This window comes from Bombina bombina, chromosome 3 (assembly GCF_027579735.1).
Source record: "Bombina bombina isolate aBomBom1 chromosome 3, aBomBom1.pri, whole genome shotgun sequence".
In the NCBI taxonomy this organism is placed as follows: Eukaryota; Metazoa; Chordata; class Amphibia; order Anura; family Bombinatoridae; genus Bombina; species Bombina bombina.
The window spans coordinates 279687555-279710316 of NC_069501.1; the positions used below are offsets into that span (position 1 = coordinate 279687555).

At 42.9% G+C, this 22762-nt stretch overlaps 1 protein-coding gene across 1 annotated transcript in view; it reads right to left on the minus strand.

Moving 5' to 3' along the window:
- The window catches only part of TRIM50 (tripartite motif containing 50), a 111766-nt gene that overhangs the window by 55618 nt on the left and 33386 nt on the right, over positions 1–22762 (minus strand). The window contains 1 exon segment of the mRNA XM_053706314.1: positions 16172–16267. Within this exon segment, the coding sequence (XP_053562289.1) occupies positions 16172–16267 (96 nt within the window).

Consider the following 22762-nt stretch of genomic DNA (forward strand, 5'->3'; position numbering starts at 1 on the left):
GGCTTGTGGTGCTAACAAGCAGTTTCTGCTCACCGCTAACCTACAAACAACGCTGGTATTACGGGTTTTTAGAAACCCGGCGTTAGCCGCAGAAAAGTGATCGGAGAGCAAAATTTAGCTCCACATCTCACCTCAATACCAGCACTGCTTACGGTAGCGGTGAGCTGGTAAAACATGCTCATGCAAGATTTCCCCATAGGAATCAAAGGGGCAGATTCGGCTTAAAAAAAACCTAACACCTGCAAAAAACAGCGTTCAGCTCCTAACGCAGCCCCATTGATTCCTATGGGGAAAATACATTTATGTCTACACCTAACACCCTAACATGAACCCCGAGTCTAAACACCCCTAATATTACACTTATTAACCCCTAATCTGCCGCCCCCGACATCGCCGACACCTGCATTATATTATTAACCCCTAATCTGCCGCTCCGGACACCGCCGCCACCTACATTGTACTAATGAACCCCTAATCTGCTGCCCCCAGCATCGCCGACACCTACATTATATTTATTAACCCCTAATCTGCCCCCAATGTTGCCGCAACCTAACTACAATTATTAACCCCTAATCTGCCGCCCACAACGTCGCCGCCACTATATTAAAGTTCTTAACCCCTAAACCTAAGTCTAACCCTAACACCCCCCTAACTTAAATATAATTTAAATAAATCTAAATAAAATTACTACAATTAAATCAATTATTCCTATTTAAAACTAAATACTTACCTATAAAATAAACCCTAAGATAGCTACAATATAACTAATAGTTACATTGTAGCTAGCTTATGGTATATTTTTATTTTACAGGCAACTTTGTATTTATTTTAACTAGGTACAATAGTTATTAAATAGTTATTAACTATTTAATAACTACCTAGTTAAAATAAATACAAAAGTACCTGTAAAATAAAACCTAATCTAAGTTACAATTACACCTAACACTACAATATAATTAAATTAATTCCCTAAACTAACTACAATTAAATGCAATTAAATACAATTATCTAAATTACGGAAAAAAACACTAAATTACAGAAAATAATAAAATAGTTACAATTTTTTAAAACTAATTACACCAAATCTAATCCCCTAATAAAATAAAAAAGCCCCCCAAAATAATAAAAATCCCTACCCTACACTAAATTACAAATAGCCCTTAAAAGGGCTTTTTGCGGGGCATTGCCCCAAAGTAATCAGCTCTTTTACCTGTAAATAAAAGTACAAATACCCCCCAACATTAAAACCCACCACCCACACACCCAACCCTACTCTAAAACCCACCCAATCCCCCCTTAATAAAACCTAACACTAACCACCTGAAGATCACCCTGTCAGGGTGCCAGGAATCAGACTGAGACGAGAAGTGCAAAAATAATCACACCTTTATTAATAGCAAAAAATAATAAAAAGTCCACAAGTCAAATAACAAGCCAGGAATCAAAACCAGAGCTGGTAGTCAGACGAGGTAACAGTTCAGACCAATTATTGTGGTGATCTGAGACATAGCAACGGAGGAACTGTTCCAGAGCTTGATTAGACTGTTCCACAGCCCCATTGGATTGAGGGTGATATACCGAGGAGAAGGAAAGCTGGATCCCCATTTGAGCACAAAAGGAACGCTAAAATCTGGAGACAAACTGGCTAACCCGGTCTGACACTATCTCCTTGGGTAACCCATGTAAATGGAAGACTTCCCGTTATACACCATAAGGATAACAGTATTGCCATTGGAAACAGGGAGCTCAACAATGAAGTCCATGGAAAGATGTGTCCAAGGACACTCACCTTTAGCAATAAGTTGAAGAAGACCCACAGGAAGACGTTGAGGAGTCTTATTCTGTGCACAAACTGAGCAGGAGGCAACATACGCAGCAACATAAGAACGAAGACCTGACCACCAGAACTGTCGAGTGACAGACCAAATCATTTGATTCTTGCCTGGGTGACCTGTGGCTTTAGGATAGTGGTAAGTGTGCAAAAGTTTAGTTCGAAGATTCTCAGGATCAAAACACTTACCACTAGGTTTCTCAGGAGGTGCATTGGTTTGTGCAGCCAGGATCTCCTCCCCCAAGGGAGAAGTCAAATTAGTACGTATTGTAGCCAAAATATGGTCAGGAGGTATAACAGGAGTAGGTACAGACTCCTCCTTGGACAGAGGCGAAAATTGTCGAGAGAGGGCATCAGCCCTAACATTCTTACTACCAGGCAAGTAGGAGACCACATAATTAATCCTAGACAAAAATAGCGCCCATCTGGCCTGTCGGGCGACAAACGTTTTGCTTCAGATAGATAAGTTAAATTCTTGTGGTCAGTAAGAATGAGCACTGGCACGCTAGTACCCTCAAGAAGATGCCTCCATTCCTTAAGTGCCCAAATTATGGCCAGTAATTCCCTGTCTCCAATTTCATAATTGCACCCCGCTGGAGACAATTTCTTAGAGAAGAAACTACGCGGATGCAAGGAACCGTCAGACGTAGGACGTTGAGACAAGAGGGCACCTACTCCAGTCTCAGACGCATCGACCTCAAGAACGAAAGGCAGGACAGGGTTAGGATGAGCCAGAACTGGAGCGGCAGCAAAGGCAGTCTTAAGACTATCAAAGGCCTTAATGGCAGTAGGTAACCAATGGAGTGGATCATTCTCTTTACGGGTCATGTCTGTGATAGGTTTGACCAAGGAAGAAAAGTTTTTAATAAACTTTCTTTAGTAACTGGCGAACCCCAAAAAACATTGAATAGACCAAAGACCAACTGGACGAGGCCACTGCAGAACTGCAGATAACTTGTCAGGATCCATGGAGAACCCTGCAACGGAGATAACATAACCTAGGAAGGTTACTTGAGTCTGATGGAACTCACATTTCTCGAGTTTACAAAACAGGCCATTCTCACGTAGTCTCTGAAGAACCCGTGTAACATCAGAACGATGGGCATCAAGTGTGGGTGAGTGTATGAGGATGTCGTCTAAGTACACCACAACACACTGTTGCAACAAATCTCGTAGGACATCATTAATAAATTGCTGAAAAACAGCAGGAGCATTACATAGGCCAAAGGGCATTACAAGATACTCATAATGCCTGCTCCTGGTGTTAAATGCTGTTTTCCATTCGTGGCCCTCCTTAATCCTTGAGGCAGTCAAAGAGTTCTGTAATAAGCGGAATAGGGTAAGCATTCTTAATGGTAAGACGATTAAGACCCCTATAATCGATACATGGTCTTAACTCGCCACCCTTTTTCTTCACAAAGAAGAAGCCAGCCCCTGCAGGAGAGCAGGATTTGTGGATGATCCCCCGTGACAGAGCATCGGCAACATACTCCTCCATAGCACAATTCTCTGCAACAGAGGGTACACCCGGCCCGAGGATGAATGGCTCCAGGTTGCAGGTCTATGGCACAATCGTAAGACCGGTGAGGAAGCAACGTACCGGCACGCACCTTGTCAAACACGTCTAGGAACTCTCAATACTCCTCTGGCAATTGAGAAACCGAAGAAGTGCACAAGACTTTAACTGGTTTCTGAAGACAAGTGGAAATACATTGCGGGGACCACAACAAAATTTCGGACCTGCGCCAGTCGAGACTGGGATTGTGCTTTTGGAGCTAGGGATAACCCAGAACAACCGGAAAATGCGGAGAGTTTGTCACCTGGAACTGGAGGGTTTCAAAATGGAGAGCCCCAACAGCCATGGACAACGGAGCAGTTTCGTGAGTAATGAGAGCGGGCTGAAGGGGCCTGCCATCAATGGTCTAAATAGCAAGTGGAACGGACCGAGGCAAAACAGGAATGGAGTGCTTTGATACAAAAGCACTGTCAATGAAATAGCCCGCAGCACCGGAGTCAACAAGAACCTGGGTGACTATGGAAGAGTCCACCCAGGAAAGGACAACCGTGACCAAAGGTTTCTCCTTAAGCGGTTCCGGGGACAAGGATAAACCACCCAAGGTCTGCCCCCGACAGGATCTTAGGTGTGAGCGTTTCCCGGCCGTGTAGGACAAGACTTCAAAAGGTGGCCCTGTAACCCACAATAGAGGCAGAGCCCCTCCCTCCTCCTAAAGGCACTCTCCGCCACGGAGAGGCACGTGAATACCAGCTGCATCGGCTCAGCAGTACCTGGTGACTTGGGACCAGCAGGCATGGGAGGAGAGGGAGGCATGGGTGGGAACGAACATGTAGGAGACAATGGAACAGGAGGCTTCCGCAAGCGCTCCTTGAAAGAGGGCCTCTCTCTGAGACTGATGTCAATTAGGATAAAATGACACCAATGCCTCGAGATCCTCTGGTAAATCTCTGGCAGCAACTTCGTCTTTAATCGCATCAGAGAGCCCATGAAAGAAGGCGGCAACAAGGGCTTCATTGTTCCAACCTACCTCTGCGGCAAGCATACGGAACTCAATAGCATCCTGAGCAACAGATCTTGTACCTTGCTGAATGGACATGAGTCATTTAGCAGCAGAGGAGGAGCGAGCCGGAACATCAAATACCCTTCGAAAGGAGGCCACAAATTCAGGGTAATTTGAAATCACAGGTTTATTAGTCTCCCACAAGGGATTAGCCCAGTCAAGAGCTGTGTCAGAGAGATGAGAAATCCCACCTTAGCTCTGTCAGAGGGAAACGCCTGAGGTAACATCTCAAAGTAAATGCCCACCTGGTTCAAAAACCCTCTGCATTGAATAGGATCGCCTCCATATCGCTGAGGTAGAGGTGCAGAACCAGACATGCTCCTGGTAGGCATACGTGCAGCTGCAGAAATCAGAGCAGCCATAACTTGCGGGACACTTTGGTCCAAATGTGCAGTGCGAGTCAGCAGGGTTTGCAGGGCTAGTGCAAATTGATCCAAGCAGTGATCCTGTACATCCATCCTGGAAATGATGGCAGGTAAAGGTGGATTATTAGCACCATCAGGATTCATGGCCTTGGCGTAATGTCAGGGTGCCAGGAATCAGACTGAGACGAGAAGTGCAAAAATAATCACACCTTTATTAATAGCAAAAAATAATAAAAAGTCCACAAGTCAAATAACAAGCCAGGAATCAAAACCAGAGCTGGTAGTCAGACGAGCCGGAATCAGGAACAAGGAAAACAGCAAAGTCAGGAATAAGCCAGGGTTCAGGAACCAGGAAGGACATCAGGCAGCCAGGTAATACACAGGAACTCTCACAAACAAGTCTGAGACAACGCAAAGGCAAAGCATACTGAACAGAGGCCCTTTAAATAATAAGTGATGACATCACAATTCTGAGACTGCATCCTGTCTCACATGGATGATGCACACCAGTCTGGCCATAAAAGGAAGTGCAGGAATTGAGCAGCATCCCCCACAATGCACCATAGTCAGGAAGAGAGGTGAGTAAAATGGCTGCCAGCAGGACATGGCAAACACAACAGGGAAAAAACCCTGACACACCCTACCTTGAGACGTCTTCACCCAACCGGGCAGAAGTGGCCCTCCTGAAGGGCAGAAGTCTTCATCGAAGCCAGGCAGAAGAGGTCCTCCAGACGGGCAGAAGTCTTCATCCAGACGGCATCTTCTATCTTCATCCATCCGGCACGGAGCGGGTCCATCTTCAAGACATCCGACGCGGAGCATCCTCTTCATCCGACGGCTACTGGAACAATGACGGGTCCTTTAAATGACGTCATCCAAGATGGCGTCCCTTGAATTCCGATTGGCCAATTGGAATTAAGGTAGAAAAAATCCTATTGGCTGATGCAATCAGCCAATAGGATTGAGCTTGCTTTATATTGGTTGTTCCAATCAGCCAATAGAATGCGAGCTCAATCCTATTGGCTGTTCCAATCAGCCAATAGGATTGAACTTCAATCCTATTGGCTGATTGCATCAGCCAATAGGATTTTTTCTACCTTAATTCCGATTGACGGAAAGAATTCTATCAGCCAATCGGATTTATTTTAATTATATTTAAGTTAGGGGGTGTTAGGGTTAGGGTTAGACTTAGGTTTAGGGGTTAATAAATATAATATAGTGGCGGCTACGTTGGGGGCGGCAGATTAGGGGTTAATAAATGTAGGTAGGTGGCAGCGATGTTAGGGGCGGCAGATCAGGGGTTAATAATATTTAACTAGTGTTTGCGATGCGGGAGTACAACGGTTTAGGGGTTAATATGTTTATTATAGCGGTGGCGACAGGGGCCGGAGGATTAGGGGTTAATAACATTATGTAGGTGTCGGCGATGTTGGGGGCAGCAGATTAGGGGTTAATAAATATAATGTAGGTGTCGGCGTAGTTGGGGGCAGCAGATTAGGGGTTAGTAAGTATAATGAAGGTGTCGGCGATGTCAGGGGCGGCAGATTAGGGGTTAATAAGTGTTTAAGATTAGGGGTGTTTAGATTCGGGGTTCATGTTAGGGTGTTAGGTGTAAATATAAATTTTGTTTCCCCATAGGAATCAATGTGGCTGCGTTACTGAGCTAAACGCTGCTTTTTTGCAGGTGTTAGACTTTTTCTCAGCCGGCTCTCCCCATTGATGTCTATGGGGAAATCATGAATGAGCACGTACAACCAGCTCATCTCTGACTTAAGCAGCGCTGGTATTGGAGTGCGGTATGGAGCACAATTTTGCTCTACGCTCACTTCTTGCCTTTTAACGCCGGGTTTGTAAAAACCTGTAATACCAGCACGGTAGGTAAGTGAGCGGTGACAATAACGTGCAAGTTAGCACCGCACAGCTCATAACGCAAAACTCGGAATCTAGCCGATTATATGCTAATTTGACAAACAAAACACATTTTATTGTCCTTATCCTATTTATCACAATAGACTGGGGCAGCTGTTGCGTATAATGGGTGTTTGAATCGTGTTAAGTTTATTGAGGGTAAGATGTAGATGTAATGGCCATTTTAAGTCCTTCTCACTTGTGTTGTGCAAAAGCGATATCCGTTTTTTGCGCCCAACGGAAATAGCGCTCGTATTACAAGTTGAAAGTAAACGCAATCACGAGAGCGCAATCTCATTTTATGCTCATCAGGTTATCGGGAATGAAACCCTCGCATAAAGGTTGCACTAAACACAAAATAAATACATTAACATTTACAATAACACTCATATAAACATTATCTGATAAAAATTATTTATATAAATATTAAAAAAAGTTATAAGGGTTAAAAGTTATATGGTATATGACAAGATGTTTGACTGCAAAGGGCTATATTGTTTATATACATACAGTACATATACAAGTTTAAATCTTAATATGTGTTTGTATGCATATATACAGTTGTGCTTATAAGTTTACATACCCTAGCAGAATTTATGATTTTTTGGCCATTTTTCAGAGAAAATGAATGAAAACACAAAAACTTTTCTTTCACTCATGGTTAGTGTTTGGCTGAAGCCATTTATTATCAATCAACTGTGTTTAATCTTTTTAAATCATAATGACAACAGAAACTACCCAAATGACCCTGATCAAAAGTTTACATACCCTGGTGATTTTGGTTTGATAACATGCACACAAGTTGACACAAAGGGGTTTGAATGGCTACTAAAGGTAACCATCCTCACTTGTGATCTGTTTTCTTATAATTAGTGTGTGTGTATAAAAGGTCAATGAGTTTCTGGACTCCTGGCAGACCCTTGCATCTTTCATCCAGTGCTGCACTGACGTTTCTGGATTCTGAGTCATGGGGAAAGCAAAAGAATTGTCAAAGAATTTGCGGGAAAAGGTAGTTGAACTATATAAAACAGGAAAGGGATATAAAAAGATATCCAAGGAATTGAGAATGCAAATTAGCAGTGTTCATACTCTAATCAAGAAGTGGAAAATGAGAGGTTCTGTTTGATAACATACTGCATTTATCTTGCCATCAATTCTGAACAAATTTCCTGTGCCTTTGTAGCTCACACATCCCCAAAATATCAGCGATCCACCTCCGTGTTTCACAGTAGGAATGGTGTATCTTTCATCATAGGCCTTGTTGACTCCTCTCCAAATATAGCGTTTATGGTTATGGCCAAATAGCTCAATTTTGGTCTCATCACTCCAAATGACTTTGTGCCAGAAGGTTTGAGGCTTGGAAGTTGTCTCTGTGCTGTTTGGTGTATTGTAAGCGGGATTCTTTGTGGCATTTGCGTAGTAATGACTTTCTTCTGGCAACTTGACCATGCAGCCCATCTTTCTACAAGTGCCTCCTTATTGTGCAATTTGAAACAGCCACACCACATGTTTTCAGAGAGTCCTGTATTTCACCTGAAGTTATTTGTGGGTTTGTCTTTGCATCCCGAACAATTTTCATGGCAGTTGTGGCTGACATTTTAGTTGGTCTACCTGACCGTGGTTTGGTTTCAACAGAACCCCTCATTTTGCATTCTCAATTCCTTGGATATCTTTTTATATCCCTTTCCTGTTTTATACAGTTCAACTACCTTTTCCCGCAGATCCTTTGACAATTATTTTGCTTTCTCCATGACTCAGAATCCAGAATCGTCAGTGTAGCACTGGATGAAAGATGCAAGGGTCTGTCAGGAGTCCAGAAACTCGTTGACCTTTTAAACACACACACAAATTAAAAGAAAACAGATCACAGGTGAGGATGGTTACCTTTCATAGCCATTCAAACCTCTTTGTGTCAACTTGTGTGCATGTTATCAGGCCAAAATCCCCAGGGTATGTAAACTTTGATCAGGGTCATTTGGGTAGTTTCTGTTGTCATTATGATTTAAAAAGAGTAAACACAGTTGATTGATAATAAATGGCTTCAGCCAAACACTAACTATGAGTGAAAGAAAAGTTTTTGTATTCATATTCTCTCAAAAATGGCCAAAAATAATAAATTCTGCCAGGGTATGTAAACTTATGAGCACAACTGTACAACTGTGCACATATGTATTTATGTGTATTACTGTATATTTACTGAACATATTTCACATTAACGGAAAATGTTATTTTATTGTAAATATATATTCCTATATATAGCTGTATATACCTGTACCTATATATCTATTTCTGCTTTAGGTCTAATGCTGTGGCCTAGATTATTAGTGGAGCGCAAAATTGCGCTTTCACAAGCGTGATATTTGTGCTCCACTCAGTAATACCAGCACACGCAAATGTTCGCTGGTATTACAAGTTAGGCGCAATTTGAACGCGACGAGCGTGCGCTTCCATAGGCTCCAATGGGAGCCTCGTTCTCATGCAATGAGACACAGCAGAGTACCTAGCACAGCGCAGGGGGTAAGTCATGCAGTGTTGGGCAGCAAATTTAAAATATATATGTATATGAATATATACATACATATTTATGTGTTTATATGTGTATATACACATATTAACACAAATATATATGTATATAAGCATATACATATATACTTACAATGATAACACAGTCCTCATAGACTGCAATGTAAAGGCACTTTACAGTGTCGTTATTTCTTCTGTTATGTGTGATCAGTCCACGGGTCATCATTACTTCTGGGATATAACTCCTCCCCAACAGGAAATGCAAGAGGATTCACCCAGCAGAGCTGCATATAGCTCCTCCCCTCTACGTCAGTCCCAGTCATTCTCTTGCACCCAACGACTAGATAGGATGTGTGAGAGGACTATGGTGATTATACTTAGTTTTTATGACTTCAATCAAAAGTTTGTTATTTTACAATAGCACCGGAGCGTGTTATTACTTCTCTGGCAGAGTTTGAGGAAGAATCTGCCAGAGTTTTTTTACTATGATTTTAACCGGAGTTGTTAAGATCATATTGCTGTTCTCGGCCATCTGAGGGAGGTAAAGGCTTCAGATCAGGGGACAGCGGGCAGATGAATCTGCATTGAGGTATGTAGCAGTTTTTATTTCTGAATGGAATTGATGAGAAAATCCTGCCATACCGTTAAAATGACATGTATGTATACACTTTAGTATTCTGGGAATGGTATTTCACCGGAACTACTCTGTTAAAGGTCACTAATCCTTTTATTAACTATTTATCATGTTAAACGTTTTTGCTGGAATGTAGAATCGTTTACATTGCTGAGGTACTGTGTGAATAAATATTTGGGCATTATTTTCCACTTGGCAGCATTTTTTGCTTTTATTTATGACAGTTTCGTTTCTCTTCACTGCTGTGTGGGAGAGGGAGGGGCCGTTTTTGGCGCTCTTTGCTACGCATCAAAAAATTCCAGTCAGTTACTTTTATATTTCCTGCATGATCCGGTTCATCTCTGACAGATCTCAGGGGTCTTCAAACTTCTTTGAAGGGAGGTAAATTCTCTCAGCAGAGCTGTGAGAATTCTTAGAGTGACTGTGAATAAAAACGTTGCTTTGTATTTTTTATGTCAAATTTAATTATTGTTATTTTACTAATGGGAACAAACCTTTGCTAAAAGTTGTGTTGCTTTAAAGTTGATGCTATAACTGTTTTTCAGTTCATTATTTCAACTGTCATTTAATCGTTTAGTACCTCTTTGAGGCACAGTACGTTTTTGCTAAAAAAGATTATAACCAAGTTGTAAGTTTTTTGCTAGTGTGTTAAACATGTCTGACTCAGAGGAAGATGTCTGTGTCATTTGTTCCAATGCCAAGGTGGAGCCCAATAGAAATTTATGTACTAACTGTATTGATGCTACTTTAAATAAAAGTCAATCTGTACAATGTGAACAAATTTCACCAAACAGCGAGGGGAGAGTTATGCCGACTAACTCGCCTCACGCGGCAGTACCTGCATCTCCCGCCCGGGAGGTGCGTGATATTATGGCGCCTAGTACATCTGGGCGGCCATTACAGATAACATTACAAGATATGGCTACTGTTATGACTGAAGTTTTGTCTAAATTACCAGAACTAAGAGGCAAGCGTGATCACTCTGGGGTGAGAACAGAGTGCGCTGACAATGCTAGGGCCATGTCTGATACTGCGTCACAGCTCGCAGAGCATGAAGACGGAGAGCTTCATTCTGTGGGTGACGGTTCTGATCCAAACAGATTGGACTCAGATATTTCAAATTTTAAATTTAAATTAGAGAACCTCCGTGTATTACTAGGGGAGGTCTTAGCAGCTCTCAACGATTGTAACACCGTTGCAATACCAGAGAAACTGTGCAGGTTGGATAAATATTTTGCGGGTACCCGGCGAGTACTGAAGTTTTTCCTATACCTAAGAGACTAACTGAAATTGTTACTAAGGAGTGGGCTAGACCCGGTGTGCCGTTCTCACCCCCCTCCAATATTTAGAAAGATGTTTCCAATAGACGCCACCACTCGGGACTTATGGCAAACGGTCCCCAAGGTGGAGGGAGCAGTTTCTACTTTAGCTAAGCGTACCACTATCCCGGTGGAGGATAGCTGTGCTTTCTCAGATCCAATGGATAAAAAATTAGAGGGTTACCTTAAGAAAATGTTTGTTCAACAAGGTTTTATATTGCAACCCCTTGCATGTATCGCGCCGATTACGGCTGCGGCAGCATTTTGGATTGAGTCGCTGGAAGAGAACCTTAGTTCATCTACGCTAGACGACATTACGGACAGGCTTAGAGTCCTTAAACTAGCTAATTCTTTCATTTCGGAGGCCGTAGTACATTTAACCAAACTTACGGCTAAGAACTCAGGATTCGCCATACAGGCACGTAGGGCGCTGTGGCTAAAATCCTGGTCAGCAGATGTTACTTCTAAGTCCAAATTACTTAATATACCTTTCAAGGGGCAGTCTTTATTTGGGCCCGGTTTGAAAGAAATTATCGCTGACATTACAGGAGGTAAGGGCCACGCCCTACCCCAAGACAAAGCCAAAGCTAAGGCTAGACAGTCTAATTTTCGTCCCTTTCGGAATTTCAAAACAGGAGCAGCATCAACCTCCACTGCACCAAAACAGGAAGGAGCTGTTGCTCGTTACAGGCAAGGCTGGAAGCCTAACCAGGCCTGGAACAAGAGCAAGCAGGCCAGGAAACCTGCTGCTGCCCCAAAGACAGCATGAACCGAGAGCCCCCGATCCGGGACCGGATCTAGTGGGGGGCAGACTCTCTCTCTTCGCCCAGGCCTGGGCAAGAGATGTTCAGGATCCCTGGGCACTAGAGATCATATCTCAGGGATACCTTCTAGACTTCAAATTATCTCCCCCAAGAGGGAGATTTCATCTGTCAAGGTTGTCAACAAACCAGATAAAGAAAGAAGCGTTTCTACGCTGCGTACAAGATCTGTTATTAATGGGAGTGATCCATCCGGTTCCGCGGTCGGAACAAGGACAAGGGTTCTACTCAAACCTGTTTGTGGTTCCCAAAAAAGAGGGAACTTTCAGGCCAATCTTAGATTTAAAGATTCTAAACAAATTCCTAAGAGTTCCATCGTTCAAAATGGAAACTATTCGGACAATTTTACCCATGATCCAAGAGGGTCAGTACATGACCACTGTGGATTTAAAGGATGCTTACCTTCACATTCCGATCCACAAAGATCATCACCGGTATCTAAGGTTTGCCTTCTTAGACAGGCACTACCAGTTTGTAGCTCTTCCATTCGGATTGGCTACGGCTCCAAGAATCTTCACAAAGGTTCTGGGTGCCCTTCTGGCGGTACTAAGACCGCGAGGGATTTCGGTAGCTCCGTACCTAGACGACATTCTAATACAAGCTTCAAGCTTTCAAACTGCCAAGTCTCATACAGAGTTAGTTCTGGCATTTCTAAGGTCGCATGGATGGAAAGTGAACGAAAAGAAGAGTTCTCTCTTTCCTCTCACAAGAGTTCCATTCTTGGGGACTCTTATAGATTCTGTAGAAATGAAGATTTACCTGACAGAAGACAGGTTAACAAAGCTTCAAAATGCATGCCGTGTCCTTCATTCCATTCAACACCCGTCAGTAGCTCAATGCATGGAGGTGATCGGCTTAATGGTAGCGGCAATGGACATAGTACCTTTTGCACGCCTACACCTCAGACCGCTGCAATTATGCATGCTAAGTCAGTGGAATGGGGATTACTCAGATTTGTCCCCTACTCTGAGTCTAAATCAAGAGACCAGAAATTCTCTTCTATGGTGGCTTTATCGGCCACACCTGTCCAGGGGGATGCCATTCAGCAGGCCAGACTGGACAATTGTAACAACAGACGCCAGCCTACTAGGTTGGGGCGCTGTCTGGAATTCTCTGAAGGCTCAGGGACTATGGAATCAGGAGGAGAGTCTCCTGCCAATAAACATTCTGGAATTGAGAGCAGTTCTCAATGCCCTTCTGGCTTGGCCCCAGTTAACAACTCGGGGGTTCATCAGGTTTCAGTCGGACAACATCACGACTGTAGCTTACATCAACCATCAGGGAGGGACAAGAAGCTCCCTAGCAATGATGGAAGTATCAAAGATAATTCGCTGGGCAGAGTCTCACTCTTGCCACCTGTCAGCAATCCACATCCCGGGAGTGGAGAACTGGGAGGCGGATTTCTTGAGCCGCCAGACTTTTCATCCGGGGGAGTGGGAACTTCATCCGGAGGTCTTTGCCCAAATACTTCGACGTTGGGGCAAACCAGAGATAGATCTCATGGCGTCTCGCCAGAACGCCAAACTTCCTCGCTACGGGTCCAGATCCAGGGATCCGGAAGCAGTTCTGATAGATGCTTTGACAGCACCTTGGAACTTCGGGATGGCTTATGTGTTTCCACCCTTCCCGCTGCTTCCTCGATTGATTGCCAAAATCAAACAGGAGAGGGCATCAGTAATTCTAATAGCACCTGCATGGCCACGCAGGACTTGGTATGCAGATCTAGTGGACATGTCATCCTGTCCGCCTTGGTCTCTACCTCTAAGACAGGACCTTCTGATACAGGGTCCATTCAAACATCAAAATCTAACTTCTCTGAAGCTGACTGCTTGGAAATTGAACGCTTGATTTTATCAAAACGTGGTTTTTCTGAGTCGGTTATTGATACCCTGATACAGGCTAGGAAGCCTGTTACCAGAAGGATTTACCATAAAATATGGCGTAAATACCTATACTGGTGCGAATCCAAAGGTTACTCCTGGAGTAAGGTTAGGATCGCTAGGATATTGTCCTTTCTACAAGAAGGTTTAGAAAAGGGTTTATCAGCTAGTTCATTAAAGGGACAGATTTCAGCTCTGTCCATCTTGTTACACAGGCGTCTGTCAGAAAATCCAGACGTCCAGGCTTTTTGTCAGGCTTTAGCTAGGATCAAGCCTGTGTTTAAAGCTGTTGCTCCGCCATGGAGTTTAAACTTAGTTCTTAACGTTTTACAAGGTGTTCCGTTTGAACCCCTTCATTCCATTGATATAAAATTGTTATCTTGGAAAGTTCTGTTTTTAATGGCTATTTCCTCGGCTCGAAGAGTCTCTGAGTTATCAGCCTTACATTGTGATTCTCCTTATCTGATTTTTCACTCAGACAAGGTAGTTCTGCGTACTAAACCTGGGTTCTTACCTAAGGTAGTCACTAACAGGAATATCAATCAAGAGATTGTTGTTCCATCCTTGTGTCCAAATCCTTCTTCAAAGAAGGAACGTCTTCTACACAATCTGGATGTAGTTCGTGCCCTCAAGTTCTACTTGCAGGCAACTAAAGATTTTCGCCAAACTTCTTCCCTGTTTGTCGTTTATTCTGGACAGAGGAGAGGTCAAAAAGCTTCTGCTACCTCTCTCTCTTTTTGGCTTCGTAGCATAATACGTTTAGCCTATGAGACTGCTGGACAGCAGCCTCCTGAAAGAATTACAGCCCACTCCACTAGAGCTGTGGCTTCCACTTGGGCCTTTAAGAATGAGGCCTCTGTTGAACAGATTTGCAAGGCTGCAACTTGGTCTTCGCTTCATACTTTTTCCAAATTTTACAAATTTGACACTTTTGCTTCTTCGGAGGCTATTTTTGGGAGAAAGGTTCTTCAGGCAGTGGTTCCTTCTGTATAATGAGCCTGCCTATCCCTCCCGTCATCCGTGTACTTTTGCTTTGGTATTGGTATCCCAGAAGTAATGATGACCCGTGGACTGATCACACATAACAGAAGAAAACATAATTTATGCTTACCTGATAAATTCCTTTCTTCTGTTGTGTGATCAGTCCACGGCCCGCCCTGTTTTAAGGCAGGTAAATATTTTTTAAATTATACTCCAGTCACCACTTCACCCTTGGTTACTCCTTTCTCGTTGATTCTTGGTCGAATGACTGGGACTGACGTAGAGGGGAGGAGCTATATGCAGCTCTGCTGGGTGAATCCTCTTGCATTTCCTGTTGGGGAGGAGTTATATCCCAGAAGTAATGATGACCCGTGGACTGATCACACAACAGAAGAAAGGAATTTATCAGGTAAGCATAAATTATGTTTTTTCTAATACCCCACATCCCCTCACTTTAACCCCTCATAACTGCTTGTTGCAGTTTTTTTTAAATAAATAAATATGCTCTTTTTTTTATTTTAAGAAATCAACTGTCAAGTTTATTTGGGGGGCAATTAGGGGACAGGTATTTCAATTGACCAGAGGTCTGACCTCTAGTTAATTGAGCTTAGCGCAAAGTACTCCCGCAAGCTTGCATGAGCATTAGCCAGCCACTTGTAATGGCCAGTTATTTAACGTGCGGCCGAAAACAATGTAATTTTTATTATTAAATATATATTTCTATATATATGAGATAATGTTAATGTAAAATAAATATCCATACCTATATATCTATCGGAATAGATATATAGGTATATACAGATATATATAGGAATATATTTACAATAAAAAAACATTCTGTATGTAAAGAACAATGGAATGTGAAATATTAATAACCTTTGGTTAGCGTGTGCAAAAAGCTTACTTTTAGTGATGTTTACGCTTGAGCAAAATCTAGCCCTATGTGAGGAAGGCCTGGGTGTCAGGAGTGATGGATGATGGGATGGAACTCTGAATTTTGAAGTTCACACCCTTATTTTATTATATGATTGTGATTCAAACATCCATTTGGGCCACCCCTCAACATCTCTATTAATATGATAAGCATTGTTTTGTTTTTTTCAAGGACTGAAATGTCGCTAAAACATTTATCAGAAGAATGCAATAAGTGTTGAAATGGTTATTGGTTATGTAAATTTATCCAAAAACAGGGCTGATAGTGCTACAGATCAGAAAAAAACATAATTCTCTACGTAAAATAGGGTAAGCCAAACTGTTGAATAGTGATTACTTTACATGTTCCATCACTATAGAATGTGAGAGGAAAGATGACATTATCCATTCAATCACTTACCGTGATTCGAGTTTTGTTGTTGATGAGTTTGTTAATTTGCTCCTCTAATTTTCTCTTCTGTCTCTGTAGCTCTGTAACCAGTGCAGACACTTCTTCCTGTAATGCGGCATAGCACAACTTTACTTGTGTTCACATACAAAACAGACTCAAAGGCTAGTAAGTCAACAAGAACAAAAGTGCCCTGTGAAAATCCTAATGACACTACACAAGAAAATTCAAATGGACATAAATAATAAACTAATCTGTGCAGGGAAAGATGACAATACCCTGAGGCCTACTTATCAAGCCGTCAACTGTGCTGCATTCGACAGCATCAATACGCTGGCTTGACATCGCCTAACATTGCGGCCGCGGACCTGAATATGCTCTCCATATTTAACAAAAAAGCTGTCAAAAAGCCGGGCACCAAGTACGGGGCGATGAGCAACAGACTGTTGTTAACTAACAGTCATCGATCTCGCTGCTATTCGTATTTTTCACAGCTTTATTTGTATACTGTCACTAAGCACCGCCACTATACTAAACTGTTTAACCCCTAACCCGCCGCTATCCGACCCCGCCGCAACTAAATAAAGTTATTAACCCCTATCCCGCCGCCCCCGGAGCCCACTGCAACTCTAATAAACTTATTAACCCCTATCCCGCTGCTCCCGGACCCCGCCGCCACCTACATTATGTTATTAACCCTAATCTGCCGCCCCCTACACCGCCGCCACCTACATTATGCTCTTAACCCCTAATCTGCCGCCCCCTACATTATGTTATTAACTCCTAATCTGCCGCCCCCTACACCGCCGCAACCTACATTATGTTCTTAACCCTTAATCTGCCGCCCCCTACACCGCTGCCACCTACATTATGTTATTAACCCCTATCCCGCCGCTCCCGGTGCCCACCGCAACAAAATAAAGTTATTAAACCCTAAACCGCCAGCCCCCCACATCACCATAAACTAAATTAAGCTATTAACCCCTGAACCTAACAACCCGCTAACTGTACATTAAATATTAACTCGTCCAAATCTTATAATAAATTTAAAATTACCTTTAGAATTAAATTAAACTATATTAAACCATTAATTAACCTACCCTAACTATTATACTAAATTACATTAAACTATATTAATCTACCCTAACTGTTATACTAAAATTACATTAAGCTACAAATTAAATTAACTATATTATATATATTTTTTTTTTATATAATTTTTCCTTTTATTTAAATCCAGCAAAATATAACAAAACCAGATCAACAGGTGAGAAAAAATAACATGATTTAAGACTTTCCAATCATATCTTTTTGCACCACGCAGGGTCAAAGCATTTTATATCATACAGTATTATTATAAAGAAAAACAAAGTTCCAAACTAAAATTAATAATTTCTCCAACATAGGTGTGTCCGGTCCACGGCGTCATCCTTACTTGTGGGATATTCTCTTCCCCAACAGGAAATGGCAAAGAGCCCAGCAAAGCTGGTCACATGATCCCTCCTAGGCTCCGCCTACCCCAGTCATTCTCTTTGCCGTTGTACAGGCAACATCTCCACGGAGATGGCTTAGAGTTTTTTAGTGTTTAACTGTAGTTTTTATTATTCAATCAAGAGTTTGTTATTTTAAAATAGTGCTGGTATGTACTATTTACTCAGAAACAGAAAAGAGATGAAGATTTCTGTTTGTATGAGGAAAATGATTTTAGCACCGTAACTAAAATCCATGGCTGTTCCACACAGGACTGTTGAGAGCAATTAACTTCAGTTGGGGGAACAGTGTGCAGTCTCTTACTGCTTGAGGTATGACACATTCTAACAAGACGATGTAATGCTGGAAGCTGTCATTTTCCCTATGGGATCCGGTAAGCCATGTTTATTAAGATAGTAAATAAGGGCTTCACAAGGGCTTATTAAGACTGTAGACTTTTTCTGGGCTAAATCGATTCATTATTAACACATATTTAGCCTTGAGGAATCATTTATTCTGGGTATTTTGATATGATTATATCGGCAGGCACTGTTTTAGACACCTTATTCTTTAGGGGCTTTCCCTAATCATAGTCAGAGCCTCATTTTCGCGCCGGTATGGCGCACTTGTTTTTGAGGACAGCATGGCATGCAGCTGCATGTGTGTGGAGCTCTGATACATAGAAAAGTCTTTCTGAAGGCATCATTTGGTATCGTATTCCCCTTTGGGCTTGGTTGGGTCTCAGCAAAGCAGATTCCAGGGACTGTAAAGGGGTTAAATATAAAAACGGCTCCGGTTCCGTTATTTTAAGGGTTAAAGCTTCCAAATTTGGTGTGCAATACTTTTAAGGCTTTAAGACACTGTGGTGAAATTTTGGTGAATTTTGAACAATTCCTTCATACTTTTTCGCAATTGCAATAATAAAGTGTGTTTAGTTTAAAATTTAAAGTGACAGTAACGGTTTTATTTTAAAACGTTTTTTGTGCTTTGTTATCAAGTTTATGCCTGTTTAACATGTCTGAACTACCAGATAGATTGTGTTCTGACTGTGGGGAAACCAAGGTTCCTTCTCATTTAACTATATGTATTTTATGTCATAAAAAAAATTTAGTAAAAATGATGCCCAAGATGATTCCTCAAGTGAGGGGAGTAAGCATGGTACTGCATCATCCCCTCCTTCGTCTACACCAGTCTTGCCCATACAGGAGGCCCCTAGTACATCTAGTGCGCCAATACTCCTTACTATGCAACATTTAACGGCTGTAATGGATAATTCTATCAAAAACATTTTAGCCAATATGCCCACTTATCAGCGAAAGCGCGACTGCTCTGTTTTAGAAAATTCTGTAGAGCATGAGAACGCTGATGATATGGTTTCTGAAGGGCCCCTACACCAGTCTGAGGGGGCCAGGGAGGTTTTGTCTGAGGGAGAAATTTCAGATTCAGGAAACATTTCTCAACAAGCTGAACCTGATGTGATTACTTTTAAATTTAAGTTGGAACATCTCCGCGCTCTGCTTAAGGAGGTGTTATCCAATTTGGATGATTGTGATTATCTGGTCATTCCAGAACCACTATGTAAAATGGAAAAGTTCTTAGAGGCCCCGGGGCCCCCCGAAGCTTTTCCTATATCCAAGCGGGTGGCGTACATTGTTAGTAAAGAATGGGACAGGCCCGGTATACCTTTAGTACCTCCCCCCATATTTATAAAATTGTTTTCCTATAGTCGACCCCAGAAAGGACTGATGGCAGACAGTCCCCAAGGTCGAGGGGGCGGTTTCTACTCTACACAAGCGCGCCACTATACCCATAGAAGATAGTTGTGCTTTCCAAGATCCTATGGATAAAAAATTAGAAGGTCTGCTAAAGATGTTTGTTCAGCAAGGTTCCCTTCTACAACCAATTGCATGCATTGTCCCTGTCACTGCAGCCGCGTGTTTCTAGTTTGATGAGCTAGGAAAGGCGATTATTAGTAATTCTTCTTCTTATGAGGAGATTATGGACAGAATTCGTGCTCTTAAATTGGCTAATTCTTTCACCCTAGACGCCACCTTGCAATTGGCTAGGTTAGCGGCGAAAAAATTCTGGGTTTGCTATTGTGGCGCAGAGCGCTTTGGTTAAAATCTTGGGCAGCGGATGCGTCTTCCAAGAACAAATTGCTTGACATTCCTTTCAAGGGGAAAACACTCTTTGGCCCTGACTTGAAAGAGATTATCTCTGATATCACTGGGGGCAAGGGCCACGCCCTTCCTCAGGATAGGTCTTTTCAAGACCAAAAATAAACCTAAGTTTCGTCCCTTTCGCAGAAACGGATCAGCCCCAAGGGCTACGTCCTCTAAGCAGGAAGGTAATACTTCTCAAGCCAATCCAGCCTGGAGACCTATGCAAGGCTGGAGCAAAGGAAAGCAGGCCAGGAAACCTGCCACTGCTACCAAGACAGCATGAAATGCGGGCCCCCGATCCGGGACCGGATCTGGTGGGGGGCAGACTCTCTCTCTTCGCTCAGGCTTGGGAAAGAGATGTTCTGGATCCTTGGGCGCTAGAAATAGTCTCCCAAGGTTATTCTCTGGAGTTCAAGGGGCTTCCTCCAAGGGGAGAGGTTCCACAGGTCTCAGTTGTCTTCAGACCACATAAGAAGACAGGCATTCTTACATTGGGTAGAAGACCTGCTAAAAATGGGAGTGATTCATCCTGTTCCATTAGGAGAACAAGGGATGGGGTTCTACTCCAATCTGTTCATAGTTCCCAAAAAAGAGGGAACGTTCAGACCAATCTTAGATCTCAAGATCTTGAACAAGTTTCTCAAGGTTCCATCGTTCAAGATGGAAACCATTCGAACACTTCTTCCTTCCATCCAGGAAGGTCAATTCATGACCAAGGTGGATTTCAAGGATGCGTATCTACATATTCCTATCCACAAGGAACATCATCGGTTCCTAAGGTTTGCATTCCTGGACAAGCATTTCCAGTTCGTGGCATTTTCTTTCGGATTAGCCACTGCTCCTAGGATTTTCTCATAGGTACTAGGGTCCCTTCTGGCGGTGCTAAGACCAAGGGGCATTGCTGTAGTACCTTACTTGGACGACATTCTGATTCGAGCGTCGTCCCTTCCTCAAGTAAAGGCTCACACAGACATTGTCCTGGCCTTTCTCAGATCTCACGGATGGAAAGTGAACGTGGAAAAGAGTTCTCTATCTCCGTCAACGAGGGTTCCCTTCTTGGGAACTATAATAGACTCCTTAGAAATGAGGATTTTTCTGACAGAAGCCAGAAAAACAAAACTTCTAGACTCTTGTCGGATACTTCATTCCGTTCCTCTTCCTTCCATAGCGCAGTGCATGGAAGTGATAGGTTTGTTGGTAGCGGCAATGGACATAGTTCCTTTTGTGCGCATTCATCTAAGACCATTACAACTGTTCATGCTCAGTCAGTGGAATGGGGACTATTCAGACTTGTCTCCGAAGATACAAGTAAATCAGAGGACCAGAGACTCATTCCGTTGGTGGCTGTCCCTGGACAACCTGTCACAAGGGATGACCTTCCGCAGACCAGAGTGGGTCATTGTCACGACCGACGCCAGTCTGATGGGCTGGGGCGCGGTCTGGGGATCCCTGAAAGCTCAGGGTCTTTGGTCTTGGGTAGAATCTCTTCTACCGATAAATATTCTGGAACTGAGAGCGATATTCAATGCTCTCAAAGCTTGGCCTCAGCTAGCGAGGGCCAAGTTCATACATCAACCATCAGGGGGGAACAAGGAGTTCCCTAGCGATGGAAGAAGTGACCAAAATCATTCTATGGGCGGAGTCTCACTCCTGCCACCTGTCTGCTATCCACATCCCAGGAGTGGAAAATTGGGAAGCGGATTTTCTGAGTCGTCAGACATTGCATCCGGGGGAGTGGGAACTCCATCCGGAAATCTTTGCCCAAGTCACTCAACCGTGGGGCATTCCAGACATGGATCTGATGGCCTCTCGTCAGAACTTCAGAGTTCCTTACTACGGGTACAGATCCAGGGATCCCAAGGCGGCTCTAGTGGATGCACTAGTAGCACCTTGGACCTTCAAACTAGCTTATGTGTTCCCGCCGTTTCCTCTCATCCCCAGGCTGGTAGCCAGGATCAATCAGGAGAGGGCGTCGGTGATTTTGATAGCTCCTGCGTGGCCACGCAGGACTTGGTATGCAGATCTGGTGAATATGTCATCGGCTCCACCATGGAAGCTACCTTTGAGAGACCTTCTTGTTCTAGGTCCGTTCGACCCACTCCAGCTGACTGCTTGGAGATTGAACGCCTGATCTTATCAAAGCGAGGGTTCTCAGATTCTGTTATTAATACTCTTGTTCAGGCCTGAAAGCCTGTAACCAGAAAAATTACCACATAATTTGGTATATCTGTTGGTGTGAATCTGCAGGATTCCCTTGGGACAAGGTTAAGATTCCTAAGAGTCTATCCTTCCTTCGAGAAGGATTGGAAAAAGGATTATCTGCAAGTTCCTTGATGGGACAGATTTCTGCCTTGTCTGTGTTACTTCACAAAAAGCTGGCAGATGTGCCAGATGTTCTAGCCTTTGTTCAGGCTCTGGTTAGAATCAAGCCTGTTTACAACATTTTGACTCCTCCTTGGAGTCTCAACCTAGTTCTTTCAGTTCTTCAGGGGGTTCCGTTTGAACCCTTACATTCCGTTGATATTAAGTTATTATCTTGGAAAGTTTTGTTTTTGGTTGCAATTTCTTCTGCTAGAAGAGTTTCAGAATTATTTGCTCTGCAGTGTTCTTCTCCTTATCTGGTGTTCCATGCAGATAAGGTGGTTTTGCGTACTAAACCTGGTTTTCTTCCAAAAGTTGTTTCTAACAAAAACATTAACCAGGAGATAGTTGTGCCTTCTTTGTGTCCTAATCCAGTTTCAAAGAAGGAACGTTTGTTGCACAACTTGGATGTAGTTCGTGCTCTCAAATTTTACTTAGCAGCTACTAAGGATTTCAGACAAACTTTGTCTTTGTTTGTTGTTTATTCTGGTAAACGGAGAGGTCAAAAAGCAACTTCTACCTCTCTCTCCTTCTGGATTAAAAGCATTATCCGATTGGCTTATGAGACTGCCGGACGGCAGCCTCCTGAAAGAATCACAGCTCACTCCAC